At 41.3% G+C, this 22,241-nt stretch overlaps 1 protein-coding gene across 9 annotated transcripts in view; it reads left to right on the forward strand.

Annotated features, from left to right (window-relative positions):
* AFF3 (AF4/FMR2 family member 3) overlaps nucleotides 1-17,949 on the forward strand; it is a 561,464-nt gene extending 543,515 nt beyond the window's left edge. For 7 of the 9 annotated variants that reach the window (XM_039533253.1, XM_039533235.1, XM_039533245.1 and 4 more), the window contains 6 exons: nucleotides 575-711; nucleotides 2,596-2,667; nucleotides 5,218-5,311; nucleotides 7,980-8,029; nucleotides 8,149-8,363; nucleotides 12,787-13,422. In XM_039533253.1, coding sequence (XP_039389187.1) covers nucleotides 575-711; nucleotides 2,596-2,667; nucleotides 5,218-5,311; nucleotides 7,980-8,029; nucleotides 8,149-8,363; nucleotides 12,787-12,926 — 708 coding nt within the window. In that variant the 3' untranslated portion in view covers nucleotides 12,927-13,422. Of the gene's footprint in view, nucleotides 1-574; nucleotides 712-2,595; nucleotides 2,668-5,217; nucleotides 5,312-7,979; nucleotides 8,030-8,148; nucleotides 8,364-12,786; nucleotides 13,423-16,448; nucleotides 16,672-16,697 lie in introns of those variants that run through there. The other 2 variants (XR_005597307.1, XR_005597308.1) reach the window with 2 other exon arrangements.
* Nucleotides 17,950-22,241: the final 4,292 nt, after the last annotated feature.

Consider the following 22,241-nt stretch of genomic DNA (forward strand, 5'->3'; position numbering starts at 1 on the left):
ATGTATGCAAAATCTGGACAAGAAAAGGAACTAAGAATAACTTCACGTTAAAACCTCAGAGCTTTGATCCAGGTCTAGTTTGTTTTTTGGGCAAAAGTTCATCCTCATAATGATTTTCTAGCTCTTTCCCTCCTTAAGTATTTTCCTTTAGCTCTCTGGCAAGAACTCAAAAAAAATTCCAAACATATGCTCCTTATTTCTCTTAGTTACAGGCTAGTCATTACCTTTCTTTGTTTAGCATTGAAAGATTGTATTTACATCCAAACATGATAAGTGATACGCCGATTGGGTTGTTATATTTTTCTTTGTTTTTTTTTTCTCCTCCTGCTGCTTCTTTTGTTATTTTATCCAAACCAGTTTGCTCAACCTCAGTCATAAATTTCCTTGACATTAGCTTTCTTCGTTGTTGTAGTGTTTGCTTCCTCACAGCCATATTTGTAAGTCTTTTAGAATTTGAAGGGATGGTTTGTGTCAACTTGCATCAACCTTACCTCTGTGTAACTTGGTTTGCTACCATTTTTAACCATAGTTTGGTGACTCCAGTATTTCTCTGTGTCCTTATTTTATCTGCCAGGTGGAAAAATTTGGAAAGGCACTGAATTACGCTGAAGCAGCATTATCATTTATTGAATGTGGAAATGCTATGGAACAAGGCCCCATGGAATCTAAATCCCCTTATACAATGTATTCAGAAACAGTTGAACTTATCAGGTAAGCTTGTAGAGAAGAACAGCACTGTTTGGATATATTTTCCATCATGAGGAGAACATACCTGAATGCCTTTAAACATGGGTAGAAATTAGAAATGGAAATATTTAAAAAAACACAAAAGCAAGCAACCCCGCAACAGTCAATATTCATCATTTGGGGAACTCAGTATCTAAAGAGGTTGATAATGTGATTATGGAGTTTCCACCATTTGGCCATCAGTTCTAATCCAACCCAGACTGGTAGTGACTGAAGATCAATATAATCCCATTGCTACTTTTTTGGTCTATGTGAAATACGTTGGTAATCGCAATCCAGTTCCTGCTGGACAAGCGTGCACATCACAACCCTCTTCCCCTATTATAGCTGACGTTAACAGGCATCCTTATCAACAGCTTCAGCTAAGAAAGGCAAAGATTGAATCATCACGGAGTCTGAGCTATTCTCTCATCCAAAGAGTGGTCCATCCAGAACAGAGTTAAGGCATGTGGGCAGAGAAGATCTGCACTGCCAGTGACCACGTTATACCTGTTCTGTAGATAGAGAATTTCATTCCCCAGGGCAGTCAGCCAAGCAGCTTTCACCAGCACTAAATTCACTTTCAAAGTTTAATATTTTTAAAATCAAAGTTCTGCAAAACTTTTAAAACAAGTGTTTTCTTCCGGATTTCTCTGCTGATCTGACCATATTCTCATTGGTGTAAACAATTCTGCTGTATTGTGGTCCTAGTTTGGACTCACTTCTTATGCTTTTTAGCCGCAGTAAAGCCAGCTCAGCCAGCTGACTCTGACAAGAAAGAATGGCATCAGATAAAATACCTTTTGCTCACCACTGTAAAGCTCTCTATACTTATTCCCACCCCCTCTCACCTGCACCACCAAAAGCAGCACAGCTGCCCTTCTTTGTCTGCTTTGTCTTTTCTAATTACATTTCTTTATAATTACAGTATATTTACGGTCCTGACTCTGGCCCTGAATTTTGCTTAGAGCTCCATCTATGCACGTAGCTAGGATTTTGTTGTTATAAAGTAAATTGTTTATGAGCTGCCTGCTAGATATAGTTCAAAAAAGGAACTGGTTTATCAGGACAAGTGTTTGTTGAAATAAGGTGTGGATTATCATGCACACAATGCAATTTGCACTGATGTCAAAATTAGAGTTCGATAACAAAGATGAAATACATTCAGCTAATTACAGGGAACATGTATTCTTCTGGAAGCAAGCCCAGAGGTATTGTATGTTGCACTAATCTTGTCCATTGCTCAGGTGCTAAACCGGAAGTTGAACTTTCCAGGAATTGATTTGCCTGGATAGCACATACATTCTTGAAATAGCAATGCTACTACTGTAGATCTTTGAAGAATTTGAACTGACTGTCATAGGACCAAAATAGCTGCGAGCCACATGCTGCCCTCTGCTGCACGGTGCCTGGAGAGACAAGCTCCAAATTTTCAGTGTGAGGAGAGCACTGGCTCCATGATACGTTCTCTTCTGCCCTCAAATTCTGTGGAAGCCTTTTTGCATGAACTCTGCAGAGTTGGGGTTCCACAGGGCTGGTGAATTTTTTGGGAGGATTACACAAGGCAAACCAAGGAGCAATAACTCTCCAAAGCCGGATCCCCTTAATATTGTATGGATTTCCAAGGGAGTTATTGCTGGTTGAAGAGAGTTAATTAGCAGGGAAGGAGAGAGAGCTAATGACAGAATGGCTCGAAAGCATGAACTGAAGAGCACAAAATGTATCTGTGATAACTGGAAGAATAAACGTAATGTGGCAGGTCCTCAACTGGTGTAAATCAGTATAGCTCCATGAGGATGTGACCAACAGTAAGGTGGTCTCCTATTAACACACATTGGCCTTAATGCTGGCTTTTCCCCCTTTTTTAAGGTATGCTGTGAGACTAAAAACCCACGCAGGCCCTAATGCCACTCCAGAGGACAAACAGCTAGCAGCATTATGGTTAGTAGATCAATATTTACTCAAAGACTTCTTTGATGCAGGGAGTCAGTCCTTGAAAATCAAATGCTTAGTGCATTCAGATAGAGGCTTGGTTTTGTGTTGTCTGTTGACATAGAGAGAATACTTCCTGATTCAAGAAGATCCAGACCAGTGTCATCTGTTTTTCCTTGTACTGCTGTGCCTGGTCTGTGTTCTGTTTCTGTAAATAAGCAATTCATATTTATTGGCTGTGACAGGTCAGCTATGGCACGTCAGTGTAATTAATTTTTAAGTGCCTGATGGTCTGTGTTTTTATGACTGATGTACTTTCCTTGTAACAGCGTCTCAGTAATTTCTTCTGTGTATAACATTTTAGGTTCAATCATCATAAATTATACTCATATTGTGCAGGGTTAGTATGTTGATAATTAAACAACTTGGATTAACTCTTAGAATGAATATTCCCAGATATTGGCATTTAACTTAGATTCTGTAAAAATTTGCTGAACACTAATAATAAAGTTATTAAAATTAAATTTTAATTTTAACAACTATATAGTTAACCTGTACAATAGCTATTACATGGTTATGGATTCTTAGTAAATGGGTTTTACAACAGTTTATCTATTCTTAACACCTGTAAAAATCCAAATTAAATGTGTATTTAGAATCTATAAATTAAACAATCTTAATTTATCATTTTATATAAAAAAGAGACTATTTAGTGATCTAGTTTAAATATATGTCCTTTGTCACTGCTTTAATGCACAATTGGATGCACAAATAAGATTAACAGTAATTGTTTTTAAAATGCTTAAATGGGAAAATGACTAAAAATAGTTTTTAAAAATAGCCGACCATGTCTATTTCTGGGTTTTGTAAAGTGTTTTCCAGAACCGACACAGCATTTTAGTGTGTGGAATTTAATTCAAATTCATAAAGCCACTGCATGTGTTTAAGCAGAAAGGTCACAGCAAGGGAAAGTAGGCAGAGCACTCCTTCAGCACTGCATAGCAACCCTAACTCATTGTCTGCCACATAGCAGATGAGTTGACATCATTTGCATATGTACTGTAACCTATGAAGGTGACAGAGTGAGAATTATGAGGACTGTAAGTCCATTGTATCCTTTGGCTCTGTACAATGCACACTGGGCATACTGCCACACAACTAGTTTATCTGATTCTGATCTCCTAAGAAGAGACTGTCCTCTAGTGGTAAAAGAGGAAATTTCAAACTTTCAAGGTTGCAGATCTAAAAAAGGAAAACACTATGAAAGTGAATTATAACAACCCTGGCTGAGATTTGCAACAGTGGCTAGTGATGTTGAATGCTTTGATTTGATTTTTGGCTGCCCAACGCACCTTAATTGGGTGAGACGACAGCACTTTCGAAATTCAGGATGCTCTAAGGCAGGGGTCGGCAACCTTTCAGAAGTGGTGTGCCAAGTCTTCATTTCTTCACTCTAATTTAAGGTTTTGCATGCCAGTAATACATTTTAACATTTTTAGAAGGTCTCTTTCTATAAGTCTATAATATATAACTAAACTATTGTTGTATGTAAAGTAAATAAGGGTTTAAAAATGTTTAAGAAGCTTCATTTAAAATTAAATTAAAATGCAAAGCCCCCCGGACTGGTGGCCAGGATCTGGGCAGTGTGAGTGCCACTGAAAATCAGCTCACGGGCTGCCTTCAGCACATGTGCCATAGGTTGCCTACCCCTGCTCTCAGGTATCTCAAAATGGACATCCAAAACACCAATAACCTTTGAAAATCTTGGCCTCTGTTATCAAATGAAAACAAGTGTTACTGATTTTTGTGTTACATACTGTTGAGCAATCCCCCATCTTGTGAATACAAAAAACCTGATGGAGAAGATCAAGCATTTTGTATGTATAATTTATTTATCAGTTATTGTTATGTGTGTTATGTGGAATCCCTGCAAATGGAAGGTTGTGGAATTCCCATTATTGGAGGTTTTTAAGACTGGGTTAGACAAACACCTGACAAGGATGGTCTAGGTACACTTGGTCCTGCTTCAGTGCAGGGGGCTGGACTGGAGGACCTCTTAAGGTGCCTTCCAGCCCTACATTTCTATGTATAATTATTGTTAATTACTATTATTGCTTATTTGTTTATATGGTATTATAAAGGTGCATGGTGCTCTGCAGAAACCATGGAGACAATGGGCCAGATCCTCCATGGTGCTTCCCTTTTGTTCTAGTTATCACTGATTAGCGTGCTCTTTGTACAGGACTCCTCACGCAGAATAGAGTCTTCTTAGCAGCTTCTACATTACCTCCCTTCTGGTCCCCAGGAAAGGCATGTGACTAGGGAAATGTGGTCATGTTAGGGGCATCCTTGTTCCCTGGCAGTTTCCAGCTGCTTGAAGAGTCCACTTGGGGTCATAGTCATCTAACATGAATAGGCCTGAGACAGCTCTTATTTACTCCATTGACTAGTCTATTCCTGGGTCATATGTCCCCAAGATCAGGGGCCACAAAGGGCACCTTTATGCTTTAAAGGTGCTGTAACACATTTTACATTTTGCCTTCTTTCTGTTTGTTCTAGTTATCGCTGTTTGGCACTTCTATACTGGAGAATGTTCCGACTCAAAAGAGACCATGCTGTAAAGTATTCAAAAGCACTTATTGATTATTTCAAGGTACTTTCATACTATATTACGTTTTCAAATTGCTAAGAATGATATGAAATACTGCATCTTTTTTAAAAGAATAGCCCTGTTGGACCCAATCCTACTCCCACTGGAGTTTTGTCATAGGCTTCAGTGAAAGCCGTTAATTTCCAGTCTGTTGTTCTGTATTCACAAAAGCACATGTATTCAGTATACAAAACTGAAGGAAGAGCAACTTACCATGCCATGAAACTGACACATCCTGCCCATTCTCCTTTTTTCTTGATTGTCCAGTGTGATTCATGGTGCTCTGCAATTAATAGGTTTTACAGTATTCACAATCAGAATCCACTTCAGGATGCACCTCAAGGTAGATTTCATATGAGTTGAGGACTTTGACCTAGCTCCATATTTGGAATAACTTGTAGGGTTCCTATTTATGGACATCAGCATGTAAGAAAAGGCAAAGGGATAAATTCTTCCCTAAGGTATTGGGCTGGAGTCCACATTGGCTTCAGTGGGAGTTGCATGCAAGTATATCTGTGGTCAGAATAGATACCTGCCACCAACTTGGCACACCTGGGCTTGCCTCCACTTCCTATCTTGTTTTCCCCAGATATTCCCTTCAATTCTCCACTCTCTCGTAATGCAGTGCACTACTTTATTTTTAGTATGACAGGAAGTCATTAGATTTTTAAAATGTTCCCTACAGTGGCAATATTTGATTGGAAAACATCTGGAAATCAAAACATTCCAGATGGATCTATAACAGAGTAGGTCAAATATTTGGCCTACAAACATAATCTTTGTATTCCTATCTGAAAAAAAAATAAAAATTGGTGGCTGCTTCTACCCTTCAATTTGTTTTTATATCCTGAGATATAAAATCAGAGAGCAGTGAGGATACAAATGCTCTGCAGTCCTGATTCTCTTTGGATACCCTACTCTTTGGTTTGGGGTATTTTAGTGTTTTTTTTTCTTTGGGGAGGAGGGAGCAGGGGTTCTCCCATCCTATACATAAAATAGAAAAAAATCCCCAGCACAAATATTTTGTTAATGATGAACTTTAAGTAGAGGCACAAATTTTCATGACCAAATTATAAACTCATGAAAATAGGCAGGAAAGGTGACAAAACTTTTACTATGAAATTGAAATAGATGTCACCAAAACTGGATTTAAATGCTGAGCAATATTTAATTAAACGTATGTTTGTCTAATAATAATCTTTAGTTTATTGGTAAGAAATCTATAAATATTGTAACACTGTACTTCTACCAAGTCAAATAACGCTTGTAGTAAAAATGGGAAATTCAGTCTCACAGCCATGTGAAATGTCTCTTAACAAAAGAAAGAAACCTTTCTACAGAAAACAAAGGTGATATTTATTCTTTATTATAGTAACATAAGCATCATACAAGACAAGCTTGGGGTTTTTTGCAGAGCTTCTGCTGATATAATAATTCTGTAGATTCTCATTAGAATGTAAAGTAAAAAATGAAAAATTGCTCATTTGTCATCTTTTCAGTGGAAAAAAAGCCAATTCTAGACTTGTTTCATATATTTGTACCTAAAAGCTTTCAAAATTATCTAACATGACATGCTGACTGCATTAAAAAACTCTCAGATATATTGTCAAATAGGAAAATAGATCAGATTTTGTCACAGACATTTTCAGCGTAAATTTGATATCTTTTTCTTTTAGAAAAGAAAAATTATTTAAATCTTCTTTTAAACTTTTTATTTCCATTTTCAAAAAATTAATAAAGCAGAGAATTTTAAGAAGTCACAGACATTTGGGAGTTAAAGATTTTTGAGAAAATAGGAGATTCAGTTTGGGTCATGAAAGCAGAACAAAGCCCACAGGACAATCAGTGGTGATGGAGAAAATGCTGTAAGTTAGACTCCATTACACTTTCTGAGAGCTACTTCCCTCATCATACTGGTGTCTAACAGAGCCTAAACTAAGTAGGGCAGAGGCTATTTTAACTTACATTGTAAGTGTCTCCCACCTCCTCCATGTGTAAATTACCTGCTCTTAGACTCCTTTACACATCAGCAGGATGGACATAAGTAGCTTTGAGAGAGTCTAACTGAGTCTAAATGAATGTCTGAAACCAGGCAAGGACAGTCAGGTCTAGGGGTTGGAGCCAAGAGTCAGAGCCAGAATCAGGAGTCAAGAGCAGTGTTGGAATAAGGTAAAAGAAGCGCTGGAGCAGGACTAGGGACAAGACTGGGATTAAACTAGGACTGGAGCAGGCTGAGGCCTGTGGTGGCTGTCACCACCTCTCAGGCAAACGAGAGTTCCAAGCCATGAAGCAACACTGAGCAGACTGAGCTATTGTTTCTCCGGTGAGGTTTGTATACCCCCTCTGAGAGTCACAAGACCAGCTCCTGGTTTATGGGTTGGCTGGAGCCTAACACAGGAATGAGTCATCCCCGCATATGGTTTAATCAGGCTCTAGTTCAGGGAAGACTTATCTCCTCACACTGAATGTAAGGGACTCTCCCTGACATCACCGTCTGTACCATCTCTAAATTTGGCCCAATTGATTTATGGCATCATGAGACTTGAATACACTTTTCATATGTATCATCTCTACTTTTTGCACCCCATCCTTACAGTCTCTTTGTTGACATTCATTTCACAGTCCTGTTTAAATTATAGGTTTTAAATGGGTTTTTTTGTTCGTTCTACAGAATTCATCAAAAGCTGCCCAGGCTCCATCTCCGTGGGGTGCCAGTGGAAAGTAAGTTCACTCATCACACAGAAACTATGTCTGAATAGCAGTGAGAGATGGCATTTGCTATGTTCTGCTATTTTCATGTTTGTTCATGTCACCCTATATATATCAAAATTCTGTTTCAGGAGCACAGGAACTCCATCCCCCATATCTCCTAGCCCTTCTCCTGTCAGCTCTGTAGGATCCCAGGGGAGCACCAGTGCCCCTTCCCCCTCTTCCACTATCAGCATTCCACAGCGTATTCATCAGATGGCAGCCAATCACGTCAGTATTACCAACAGCATCCTGCACAGCTATGACTACTGGGAGATGGCTGACAATCTAGCCAAGGAAAATAGAGGTGCGTAATCTAACACATGTCCTTTAAAAAATGCCAGTAAAACAATATATTGACCTACTTTGACAGTGGTCCTACTGGAAGATTTTACCTTCTGGATTACAGAGGTGTATTCTTTTAGCCTATTCATGGACTGTCCCAAAAGGTAACAAAAACAGTTTTGTCAGCATTCCCACTCAGAAGAGGGAAAATATCCCTAATTTCTCCTTTATTTGACTGCCCAACTCTCACCGTTTTCCAGGAACAGACTCACAGACATCTGGCAGTCAAACAGGAATTAAATTGATCTTTTGAGTTCATTTAATTCTCCTTCTCCTGGACAGTATTGCACTATCTTGTGGCAGAGCTACAGAAATGGATCTCTGGTCTTTTGTTCTTCTTTTACAAGAGAAAACTAATCAAGTGCACTGATGACATTCCCTTTTGTGATGACTCCTACATGACCTCATATTTTTGCATGTATTGACTAAAGCATTAACGTACAGCTATAGGACTCATTGTAGGACTTACATAGACTCATAGACTCATAGACTTTAAGGTCAGAAGGAACCATTATGATCATCTAGTCTGACCTCCTGCACAATGCAGGCCACAGAATCTCACCCATCCACTCCTGTAACAAACCCCTAACCTATGTCTGAGTTATTGAAGTCCCCAAATTGCGGTTTGAAGACCTCAAGCAGCAGAGAATCCTCCAGCAAGTGACCCGTGCCCCATGCTGCAGAGGAAGGCGAAAAACCTCCAGGACCTCTGCCAATCTGCCCTGGAGGAAAATTCCTTCCCGACCCCAAATATGGCGATCAGTTAAACCCTGAGCATGTGGGCAAGACTCAGCAGCCAGCACCCAGGAAAGAATTCTCTGTAGTAACTCAGATCCCAACCCATCAAACATCCCATCACAGACCACTGGGCATACTTACCTACTGATAATCAAAGATCAATTGCCAAATTAATTGCCAAAATTAGGCTATCCCATCATACCATTCCCTCCATAAAGTTATCAAGCTTAGTCTTGAAGCCAGATATGTCTTTTGCCCCCACTACTCCCCTTGGAAGGCTGTTCCAGAACTTCACTCCTCTAATGGTTAGAAACCTTCGTCTAATTTCAAGTCTAAAGTTCCTAGTGTCCAATTTATATCCATTTGTTCTTGTGTCCACATTGATACTAAGCTTAAATAATTCCTCTCCCTCCCTAATATCAATCCTTCTGATATATTTATAAAGAGCAATCATATCTCCCCTCAACCTTCTTCTGGTTAGGCTAAACAAGCCAAGCTCTTTGAGTCTCCTTTCATAAGACAGGTTTTCCATTCCTTGGATCATCCTAGTAGCCCATCTCTGAACCTGTTCCAGTTTGAATTCATCCTTTTTAAACATGGGAGACCAGAACTGCACACAGTATTCCAGATGAGGTCTCACCAGTGCCTTATATAACGGTACTAACACCTCCTTATCTTTGCTGGAAATACCTTGCCTGATGCATCCTAAAACTGCATTAGCTTTTTTAACAGCCATATCACATTGGCAGCTCATAGTCATCCTGTGATCAACCAATACTCTGAGGTCCTTCTCCTCCTCTGTTACTTCCAACTGATGCGTCCCCAATTTATAACTAAAATTCTTGTTATTAATCCCTAAATGCATGACCTTGCACTTTTCACTATTAAATTTCATCCTATTACTATTACTCCAGTTTACAAGGTCATCCAGATCTTCCTGTATGATATCCCGGTCCTTCTCTGTGTTAGCAATACCTCCCAGCTTTGTGTCATCCGCAAACTTTATTAGCACATTCCCGCTTTTTGTGCCAAGGTCAGTAATAAAAAGGTTAAATAAGATTGGTCCCAAAACTGATCCCTGAGGAACTCCACTAGTAACCTCCTTCTAGCCTGATAGTTCACCTTTCAGTATGACCCGTTGTAGTCTCCCCTTTAACCAGTTCCTTATCCACTTTTCAATTTTCATATTGATCCCCATCTTTTCCAATTTAACTAATAATTCCCCATGTGGAACCGTGTCAAATGCCTTACTGAAATCGAGGTAAATTAGATCCACTGCATTTCCTTTGTCTAAAAAATCTATTACCTTTTTAAAGAAGGAGATCAGGTTGGTTTGGCACGATCTATCTTTTGTGAAACCATGTTGTATTTTGTCCCAATTACCATTGACCTCAATGTCCTTAACTACTTTCTCCTTCAAAATTTTTTCCAAGACCTTACATACTACAGATGTCAAACTAACAGGCCTATAGTTACTTGGATCACTTTTTTTCCCTTTCTTAAAAATAGGAACTATGTTAGCAATTCTCCAGTCATACAGTACAACCCCTGAGTTTACCGATTCATTAAAAATTCTTGCTAATGGGCTTGCAATTTCATGTGCCAGTTCCTTTAATATTCTTGGATGAAGATTATCTGGGCCCTCCAATTTTGTCCCATTAAGCTGTTCGAGTTTGGCTTCTGCCTCGGATGTGGTAATATCTACCTCCATATCCTCATTTCTATTTGTCATCCTTCCATTATCCCTAAGCTCCTCATGCCTGTGGGCACATAGGACACCTCCCCTCTGAGTATTCGGACCCTGTGTAAATATCTGAGGTTTAAGTCCCACTACTCTACTTTAGCTCTGACATGGACAATTAGCTCATTGGTGTATTTACATGGCACCAGGACAAACATACAAGGCCAAGTTCTACTCTGAGTACATCAGCTTTACACGGATATAATCAGGGTTTAAAGTCAGTGGGGGAGTAGCACAGCTTCACCTCCTATCTCTGACTTAGCTAAGCATCATGGATGCTCCTTGCCTATGTATGACATCTGGCCCTACCAACTCCAGCTGGGCCCTGCTCGGCATGGCTCTTGCAGGAGCAGTGCCTCCAGGCACCTCCCCAACTATCAATTCCTCCAGAATCCACCGTCACTGGAGAGGGGGCAATAGTATAAGATAATAATATAGCTGCAGGCTGAATTCATTCCACTTATGTCCCTCATGAGTTTTAGGGATAGAATCTGGAGGAGACAAGGCAGCTTCTCTTGCTCACCTCCTCCAACTTCATGTAGCTGCATGGGATGGAGGTTCAAAGGGGCCTGCATGACATGAAGGTTGGACCATGGCAGAGGAAAGGAACCCCTCCCTTTGCCTGCAAGTGCAGATTTTCCTCCACATACAGAGTTAGAGAGGATCAAGGGGTCCTCAGTTTTTACTTAGTCCCCCTTCAGGCAAAGTTCCCTCATGGTTTAAGTAGGAGTTGCCTGAGTAAAAACCTCAAAATTTGGCTGGTCTCACTCATTTTGAAACGTGTTTCAGTCAGGATAATTTGTGCATGTGAACTGCAAAGAGATAAAGTCTCTTTATCTTTATAAGGACACCATTGGCAAGTAATCCTTTTATACACAAGATCAATGGGAGTCAATGAAAGAAAGAACCAAGGAATTAGCTCTTTAATTTTTAAAATGAAATTGTTGGGAACACTCAGATCATGGACCATAGGGGGCTTAGGGACACTCATTTGCCCAAAACTTCCATTTTAATAAAATGTTCAGTGTGATTTAGTTAGTAAAAGAAAATAGCTATTACATGGTGTCAGGGTTCCCTCCCCACTCTGAACTTTAGGGTACAGACATGGGGACCCACATGAAGACCCCCTAAGCTTATTTCTGCCAGCTTAGGTTAAAAACTCCCCTATTCCTTGGATTAAGTAATGCTGCCACCACCAAGTGATTTAAACAAAGATTTAGGGAGGGCCACATGGAGCCCTACCTTCCCTATATATCTCCCCAAGTCCCTACACCCCCTTTCCTGGGCAGGCTTGAGAATAATATCCTCACAAACTGGTACAAGTGAACACAGACCCAAACCCTTGGATCTTAAAACGATGAAAAATCAATCCGGTTCTTAAAAGGAGAATTTTAATTAAAGAAAAGGTAAAAGAGTTACCTCTGTAAAATCGGGATGGTAAGTACTTTACAGAATAACAAAAGACTCAGGAACATAGAGGATCTCCCCTCTAGGCAAAACCTCCCTCTAGACAAGGAAAAATCACAAGCCAAAATAAAAGTAAGCTAACACACATTCCCTTATTATTACTTACTAATTCTAATTGAGTTGGATTGCTTGCCTTCTTGATCTGTCTCCGGCAAGCACACAGAACAGACAGACAAAGAACAGACAAAACAAAGCCTTGTCCCCCTCCCCAGATTTGAAAGTATCTTGTCCTCTTATTGGTCCTTTTGGTCAGGTGCCAACTATTTTACCTGAGCTTCTTAACCCTTTACAGGTAAAAGGATTTTGTGCCTCTGGCCAGGAGGGATTTTATAGCACTGTATACAGAAAGGTGGTTACCCTTCCCTTTATATTTATGACACATGGTGATAAATAGCAAATGTCACTTTCATTATTCTAATGCTTAATATTTTTTCCATAGAGTTTTTTAATGAGTTGGATGCATTGATGGGACCTGTCACCCTACACAGCAGTATGGAGCATTTAGTTCAGTACACTCAACAAGGACTTCACTGGGTACGGAATAGTGCTCACGCAAAAGACTGTATGCCATTCAAATGAACTGCATAATCTCCCATGGACAATTCAGTTATTCTGGACACTGTGCTACAGAAATAATCAACCATAGCATCCAAACAAAGGTGAATATTTCTTCAATGTTGAACAACATTTTTCAGAGTGTAGACATATATGTGTGTATGGATAATATGCAGCTATGTCTCTCCAGAATGCATTGTTCCATAGCAATCTCCAAACATCGTCATACTCTAGACAGAATTGACCACAGATGTCTTAATACACACACACATTCCCTATGCCTGTGCTTAGAAAAACTCAGAAACCAAAATCTCATGAGTTAATTGAACCAAGTGCAATAAACACAATGGCTCCTAGTCAGGAATGCACTTAAGTGTGTGTTTAACTTTAAGCATGTGCTTAAATGTAATTGACTTCAGTAGAACTTAAACATGCACTTAAGTGCTTTCTTGAATTAGGGACAATGAGAGTCTGACTGGCAGTTTGGCTGCTCCATAGAACTTTCAGTGTTAGCGCACCATGTCCCTCTTATTTCCTGATTGGGATGTATGGATGAATTGTGTAGACTGAAAAAATATGGAGCGAGAAAGCATTAACTTTTGTGCAATAAGTTTCAACAGCTTGCATTCATTTCTTTCTTTCTCTGCTTTTGAAATTACTTTACCTCCTGTTCAGCCTCCTTATCAGCTATAATGGACATTATCGAGGAAACAGCCTGAAAAATGGGTGTATTGATAATAAGACACTAGAAGAGATTCTGGAAAATTGTGTACTGTTATTAGAGGCAAGAAGTTAACACAAAAATACTGCAAACTGCAACCCAGTTAGCAAAGAAAGTCCATTTATTACATGTTCATATACATGCACACACATACACACACATCTAAGACATTTGTTTGCTTTGTGTGGTGAGGCTTCACCTAGGGTGACCAGATGTCCCTATTTTATAGGGACAGTCCTGATTTTTGGGTCTTTTTCTTATATAGGCTCCTATTACCCTCCACCATCTGTCCTGATTTTTCACATTTGCTGTGTGGTCACCCTAGCTTCACCTTACTGGCTCTGGTTTTGATATCTTTTCTATCTTAAAGTAGCTTGCTTGCAGTTTCTTCTAGGCTGTATCATGCCATTACATGAAATTCTCTTTATCTTGGAAAGCTGGGTTTGCTGCTCACCAGACTAAGCACTGCTTCCTATCATAATCCTCTCACTCGTCATGCATAATCCTCCACTAGGCTTTAATGTTTCTTGATTTATGGGGTGTTTTCAGCTCCTTTTGACAGGCTGTGTTTTTTATGCCAAGGGAATTAATCCTAAAGTAATTGCAATTTAATTTGGATCAGCTGAGGTCCTGGCCAGTTCATAACTAATGTATTTGATTGTTTTCATCTGAAATGTAATTGTATTGGTTATTTTGCACCCAGCCCTCTAGCCCTTACTCATGCAAGTAGCTACATTAACTACAGTTGCATCGCTCAAGTAAGAGTCAATGAATGTCCATCTTCACTGCTACCGTCTAGTCAGCTTTATCTCAATATTAATGTGATGCTGGTGCAAAAATATCTGCCAGTAAAAGTTACATATCAACAAAGAAAAATAGCCACTTATGTAGTTGCCTTATATACTGGCATTTCAATGTCTGATGAGTTGCATTAGAAACCACATATCAAATAATTTAGCCAGAGGCGGATTAAGGTTTCCTGGGTCCCTGGGCCAGAACAAGTGGTGGGGCCTTCCCCACCCCTTCCACCTGTGGTCCCGCCCCCATTCCGCCCCCTCCGTATGTGACCCCACCCCTTTGTTACCTTTTCCTCCCTCCCCTCCGATTCCACTCCTCCCCCTTGTGGCCCCAAGACCAGAGACACTCTGGGCACAGCGGAGAGTGAGAGCTCCCCCAGCCCTGAGGCCGCAGCAGGTAGCGAGACCTCCTCCAGTCCTGGGACTGGGGTCAGGAGATGGTGGGGGCTTCCCCTGTGGCTAGCCGGCTTCTGCTAGGATTGGGGGGCACTGGGGGCTCCCTTCGCCACACGCCCTGCCTGCCTGGCACTGCCGCTAGGGAGTGGGGTCTGGGGTCACAGGGGGTTCCCTGGCTGATGCTTCCCCCGCCACCACCCCGCCTGCCTGCCTGGTGCTGCTCCCGGAAGCAGGGTTGGGGCGTGGGGGCTTTCCCTGCCCAAGCTCCGGGGTCCCCAGTTGGCCAGGGCCCCTGGACACAGGCCCTGTAGACCCAGTGGCTAATCCGCCACTGAATTTAATTTGTTACCACATTAAAAGATTTGCGGTAAGACAGTGGGTATGACTATACTGCCACTGCAGGTGTAATGTCCAGTTTGGGTAGATGTGCATGAACTAGCTTTGATCAAGCTAAACCAAAACGTAGCAGTGTAGCTGCAGAATGGGAGGCAGCAATCTCATCTGAGACCCCAGGTAAATACTTGGGCAGCTACCGCGCACTGCCATGGCTACACTGCTATTTTTGGTGTACGAGCTCCATTAAACTAGTGCATGTACATCTATCTGAGCTGGAAATTATACCTCCTGCTGCAGTACAGGCATACTCAATGTCATGTCATCAGATTTCACTTTGTTGTTGCATGTTGCAGAAGAAATATCAATTGTTCAGTTACAGTTGCTGGAATGTAACTTGGTCAGTGCCTAGCTGATTATTACCTGCCTGATGTCTGGTTGTGAAAGTCTCAATGATTTTCTAGATGAGGAAGTGATTTAAATTTTCTTAATAAGTGCGTAATTTGGTTCTGTTAGGATAGCAGTGTGGGAATTTCTGTCAAACCACACAAGTGGGATGCCTGTTAAATTTGCTTCTGCTTTCTTTGGTGGTTGCTTTATCATTTGTCTTCAGATATTGGGGTGGGGGTTGTTTTTTTGTTTTGTTTTGTTTTGTTTTTTGGTGTTTGGGAATTCTTATCACTATTTTATGCCAGTTAAACTTAGAAGCAACTTATATTGCTTGCCTTACACAGATTTTAACTTGGCATTGGAGTTTCAAGTAAGGAACTTTGAATCACATTTCTTGTGCTGTGACTGGGGATAGTTTTTATTAATCATGAGCTCGTTTGGAACTAGTTTGGCTGCAATATGTACAGCGATTTCACAGAAATTCAGGAAGAGTTAATGTCCTGTTATTGTAACATATTTCCTGACTACTACGGATCTCTTGTAGATTTGTGCCCTTTCTTGTAAGCTGTTTTTATGCTGAATCATTCCAGGTAAAATACCCATCAAGTCCCATGAAAATGGTACATTAATTGTAGTTTTTGTGCTAGAATCACTTACATTGAACTCATGTAAACAGAAGAAACTCCACTGAAGTCAATAGAGCTATGCCCATTTAGACCAACAGAGAATTTGGCCGCCTGTCCACAATGCTCCTTACAGGTGGTCATTCTGATGAGGTTAGAGCATGCAGTTCAACCACAGGCATGTGTTTCTTCTGTACAGGTTGCTTTTTGTCATGATTGCTGCTCTTTAAATAACTACAGATGCGTAAGGCATGATAACCAAAGACACTTCATTTCATTCCTTTAGGGCCTGATCCTGAAAAGTGCTGTGCGGCCTCAGGACCTGATCCAGCAAAGCTCTTAAGTATAAGCATCACTTTACGTGCATAAGTAGTCCCATTAATTTCAGTGTGAGCTGAGGGTTCTCAGCACGTTGCAGGATCAGACCCTTAGAGACTGTCCTAATTTTGCTTGCCACTTGCAAAGGCACATCTTGTTTGTTTTAACTCATTGTTTCAAGTCCGAGAATGATAAAGGTTCCCTTGTCTTGCATTAGAGATTCCATCTCAATCTTTCAGAGGTGAAGATGTCAACTTGTTCAAATCCAGCTCAAAAGCAAGATTATGCCTGGAGGGAGAGGTTTGGTATAAAACAGAAACTTCTGAATGTGACAAACAGCTAGTCTACCAGCTGACGAGTACATGCAGGCATGGGAAATCAACTGGAATATTATCAAATAAAATGTGTGCCACAGTTGGACACAAAGGCAATACAGTGAGGTTTTTTGCATTAAAAATGCTGTGAGATACTCTGAGATGTTCACAAACACCTAGTCAGTGAGATATTCAGACACACTTAGGCCTTGATCCTGTAAGATGTGCAGCAAGGAGTGCAAGGGTGAGTGGAAGAGATGTATAGTTTCAAGTATGGCTGACCACTGAGCATAGGCACCTATACTGTGGGGCGGCAAATCCCAGGCCCCTTCCACAGCCCTTTCCTTATTCTAAATCTCACAGGGTTTAACGGGAAGGGGTGTAGGCAGATGTTGGGCATGTGAGGAGACATGATATTCAGTGTAGGCCCAGATCCTCCAAGGTATTTAGGCACCTAACTCCCATGTATTTCAATGGAAGTTACGTGCCTAGTATCTTGGAGGATCTGGGCGGTATCCCTCAGCACGCAACACTGGTGCTCAGTTATGCGCTCCTTGTCTGAGCTTTACTTCTGCTACTGGGAGTAACTTGGCAGCCTGGAAAGTAGTAATCTCATTAATGCAGAATCAGATTCCCTGCTCTCCCGGTACAGCTCATCACTTTTTACCTTTCACTCCCACATGCAGCAGGCTTCACCTGCACTGTGCAGGATCAAGCCCTCAGTGTACGTATGCACACGTGTCTATATCTAAATCATGAAAAAGTTCAGTCAGCACAAAGGATATTACCTGTGCCTCCCATTGCTCATTGAGTACATGTCACTGAATGGCCATATCACCTCAGAAGAGCAGTAATTGTTATCAAGGTAATATGTGCAGCTAATTAATGTGTAAGACTCTCACCTTGGGAATGGTGCAGTCGTATATCTTTCATAATACCAATTTTCACCCATTTTTCATGGCTCTGATATAAATCTGCATAACTAAAATGTCAGGATTTTTTTAAAAAAGAAGACATACACTTAGACCTGGCTAATCTGTGCTTAGTTTATCTACTCAAGAGACTTTACTAGACACCAGCCTTAATGCCTATACGGTATATACTATTGAGTGACTTAGTCGCAGTGTTTAAGCCAAATGAAATTGGAATTAGCAAACTGACTTGGATTAACTATGTCTGCCACTGCTAGGTTGCAGATGTGACATTAAATGATTATGGTTTTAAACAAGAGAGGTTGAATTTTATGTAAAGAATAGTGACTGGATTCCTTAATCTTTTTAGAAGAAGATTTTTTAAAGAACACCTTGTCAAAGTCATATGTTTTTTAACTTCCCTAAAATTTCTGGAGGGTCACTGGTTCATGGTCAAAGCTGTATTAACGACATTTCCCTTCTACAGTATGTCTGGCCTTCGCATAATCCACTTAATATGTCAAAAAGAAATGTTTCTTTTTTATAATGATTGCAGCACTCCCCTCTCCCAGTTCAGTGGAAAACCCTCAGATTGAAGAATAAAATCTCCTCGCACGTTGCTGGCACCATACACTTAACAATGACTGAATGAATTTGTTACAATGATGATAGAAGTATGGCTGGCACAGATCTAAAATGTCTTTCCTTTTGATAACTTTTTGTTACTATTTACACCATGTACTCAGACTCATTCCTTATTTGGATGGAGAGAATTATGATTTACATCCTATAAATATGTTCCAGCTCAGAGCATGATCAGAATCATTATTATTCCACTACTTGGTACACTGGTTATGCACTAAAGAGTGGAAACATGCATAGCAATGGGTGAACCTCATCTGAATCCATTTAGAAAAGCATCTGGATGTTTATTTGAAGCTGATCCAAACATATGAACCTCTTTGGTCAGGAAAGCTGTCTGGAAAGCTGGTGAGAAAAGTATCTTCCATAAGATTCTCAAAGTGAAATCTTGGCTTCACTGATTACATCTACACAGCAAAAAAAAAAAAAAAAAAAAAAGATACGTGGCAGTGAGTCTCAGAGTCCGGGTCAACTGACTCAGGCTTACGGGGCTCATGTTATGGGCAGTGTGGATATTTGGGCTCGGTCTAGAGCCTGGGCTCTGGGACCCTCCCCCATACCAGATGGGGGAGGGGAGCTGCTGTGTAGACGTACCTAGTGAAGTCTAGGGCAAAACTCCCATTTCTTTCAATAGAGCCAGGATTTCACACTCAATATTTATTAGTTACCTTGTAGTAAACTGTTTTCAAGATCATTTAAAGTTCTTGGGAAAGTCACTTAGAGCCCTATTTCCCCAGACACTGGGATAATCCACCTGAGATCTGAAACTCCCCACAGTTTCTACACAGTATTCTCTCAAGAAAGCATTGTTTGGCCCCCAGGAAGGAGTCAGCCATCCCCCCACCCGCTTCACCTGGGGATATCAAATATCTCCCAAATCACCCCCTTGCCTCCACTCTGCCATCTGACCCAAGCAGCTGCTTCTAACCCTTGGATGTTCCCGTGTGTTCAGGGGCTTTCCCTACTGCGACTGACCCAAAACCCATCCCTAAAGGGGGGTTCCACAGCACAGAGGGGAAGGCAATGCAAGTAACCATGGATTCCATTAACTTACACAGCTTTTCCCCACAGGCCTAGCAGGGACAAACCCAGAGGAACCCAGTCAGCTGCCCTCCCCTTCCAGCTCTGTGGAGGTCGAACCCCACAGAGCTCCCCTGAAAAGGCGTTTGTGAGATCCCTGGAATGGGGGGAGTGCCAAAGAGGTGGCATTTCCTCCAGGGGCACAGGCTCCTTTCTGGGCAGGAGCACAGAGGGGGGCAAAGTGCTGCTCTTTCCCCATGTGTAAAATGGGGATGCTAATCATTTATTCGTGTTTTGTAAAGCACTTTGCAATCCTCAGCTGGAAGGTGCTACAGAAGTGCTAAGAATCATTTTAAAATGTTAAGTCATATGAGTGAATTTCACTCCTGGGCAGTTGGGCCAATCCAAGGCCTTTGCATCACTTAAATCCCAAAATAGGATCCCTTAAAGCTCTTAAAATAAGGCTGCAGTGGTGCATAGGCCTTGTGTGGGGCCTTTGCATGGGGTGAATTACACCCTATATAAAAATGCCGAGTATTATTAGTATTAATGGCTAGCTTCATTTGGCTCAGAAATAGCATGAAGACAGCCATTCTTGAACTATTTATGTTTTGATCTTAGTAGAAACCAGGCCATACCAACTCCCACACAAATGTAAATAGGACAAAAAAAGATTAACCAAACTATTTGTTCCTCCAAAGAATTCAAATGGACTTTGCATTTCTCTGCGCTAGTTTGTCCTTCCCTGAAAGAACTATTTTTTCAGAACTTATTGTCTTTAACCAACAGCATCATAAATGCTCAAATTATTTGTTTTCCCCAATCCCCAAATTCATGTTACTCTCAATCATAGCCTAAATGTTGTCTTTCCGAGTGGTGCATTGCAGAATGAACTAATCTCTTTATTTGGCATAAGAAAAATTATGTAACTCTCACAAAATATTTCCATCTGTCCATGAGTCATCTGTAGTTAATTGGCATGGCAAGTCAATTAGGGATACATTTTCAGCATAATGCACAGGGAGTTAGACTCCCAACTCCCATTAACATTAATAGGAATCACAGGGTTAAATGCCCAGGCTCCACATTACCAATTTCCCTCTAAAGGTCAATAGCAAAACACTTTGATTCTGAGGAATGAATACCAGTCAGATCAGCAATGGACTCGCTATTACTGCTCAAACCTCATTAAGCAGAGGAGGTTATAAACTGATGTGTCTCTATAGCTCTGCATGTTATTTGGGTCACACGAAATAATCTCACCATATTAGTCTTTCTTTTCTTAGCAACATCAGTTTTCATAGTTTCCCCTAAGGTGGCTCCGTTCTACCTGCAACTCTGGTCTCATCTCCCCAAGAGACCTTTCAAAGAAAACCTTTCACTCAGGAGGAAGTTAGCAAGAGGTTCCATTTACCCAAATAAATGTAATTTGGCTAGTAATTTTCTACTCTTTTCTGTTCTCTGTTATTGAAAGTATTTGTGTTTTTAATAAGGACTTTCACCCCATTGCCTAGGTTCTCAGACCTGCCTACATCCAGTTACAAAACAAGAAGATTTTCAAGCACAAAGCGCTGGCTGATGACACGGAGGCTTCCAGCTCCTCCCTAAAAACATACCCCAATGAGTTAATTCATTCTATTGACCTCCCCACAGCTGCCCATCAATTAATTTTGCCTCCCCTCAGCCCCACATCTTCCCTCCTCCTCCTACAACTCTAGAGGTTTTCTTCACACTTCTCAGGCCTCAGGCTGCAGGGATGAAGAGAAGAAAAGGGAAGGGGCCAACATATTATCCACTAGAAGAGAAGGGGGAGGAGGGAGCAGAGCCCCTCTGAGCTGCTGGACTCTTTCTGGCCCTTCTCCTTCTCAGCCCCATTGTATCACCTTTTCCCTCCAGCCCTAACAAAAAAACTTCTGTCTCCTAAGGGGAAAGGGAGAGATCTGCTTGCCACATACAGCAGCTCTGATTGGCTGCCCCTTTCCAGGAGGCAGGGTGGGAAATGTTGAAGGACGGGTTCCCTGCAGCGCTGTAGAAGGGACTGAAAATTCTCAAAATTGGCAAGTCTGGATACTTCATGTGACATCCAGGCACTGTAGGCAGGAAGACTGTGGTGATACCTCCTAGGCCTAACACACCTGCATTGGCTTGCATTGTGCCATGATTTTTTTTTTAATGGGCGTTGCTGTTTTATGAATCTGCACAAAGATCACTGGGATTTGCTGGTATCATGTCTGTGCAGGAACATATTATTTTAGGTCTTAGATGTCACACATTCAGCATCATGACTTTTCAGCAGCATCAAATAGAAAGAAAGAGAGGAATGGGCGTCCTAGTTTAAATACAAAGGGACTGATTCTGTATCTGCTGTGATTGTGGAACTGCCATAGATGTCTATACACGTCCCATGTGGCAGAATGAGGTTCAGCTAACTTTGAGACCTAGCAAAGAAAAATTGCAGAAAAACATATAAAATGTACATTTTTGCTTGATACGCTCAAGGGCGCTCTCAAATGTATTAGACCAGAGGTTCTCAAACTTCATTGCACCACGACCCCTTTCTGACAACAAAAATTACTGTATGACCCTAGGAGGGGGGACCGAAGCCTCAGCCTGCCCAAGTCCCAGTGCCCTAGGTGAGGGGACCAAAGCTGAAGCCCAAAGGTGTCAGCCCTAAGTGGGGAGCCTATAACCTGAGCCCCACTTCTTGGCGGTGGGGTTCAGGCTTAGGCTTCGACAGGGCCGGCTCCAGACCCCAGCGCACCAAGCGCGCGCTTGGGGCGGCATGCTGCAGGGGGCGCTCTGCCTGTCACTGGGAGGGCGGCAGGCGGCTCCGGTGGACCTCCCGCAGGCGTGGAAGTTTTGTGTACAGCTCAA

Source organism: Mauremys reevesii, linkage group 1, assembly GCF_016161935.1.
Source record: "Mauremys reevesii isolate NIE-2019 linkage group 1, ASM1616193v1, whole genome shotgun sequence".
Lineage (NCBI taxonomy): Eukaryota > Metazoa > Chordata > Testudines > Geoemydidae > Mauremys > Mauremys reevesii.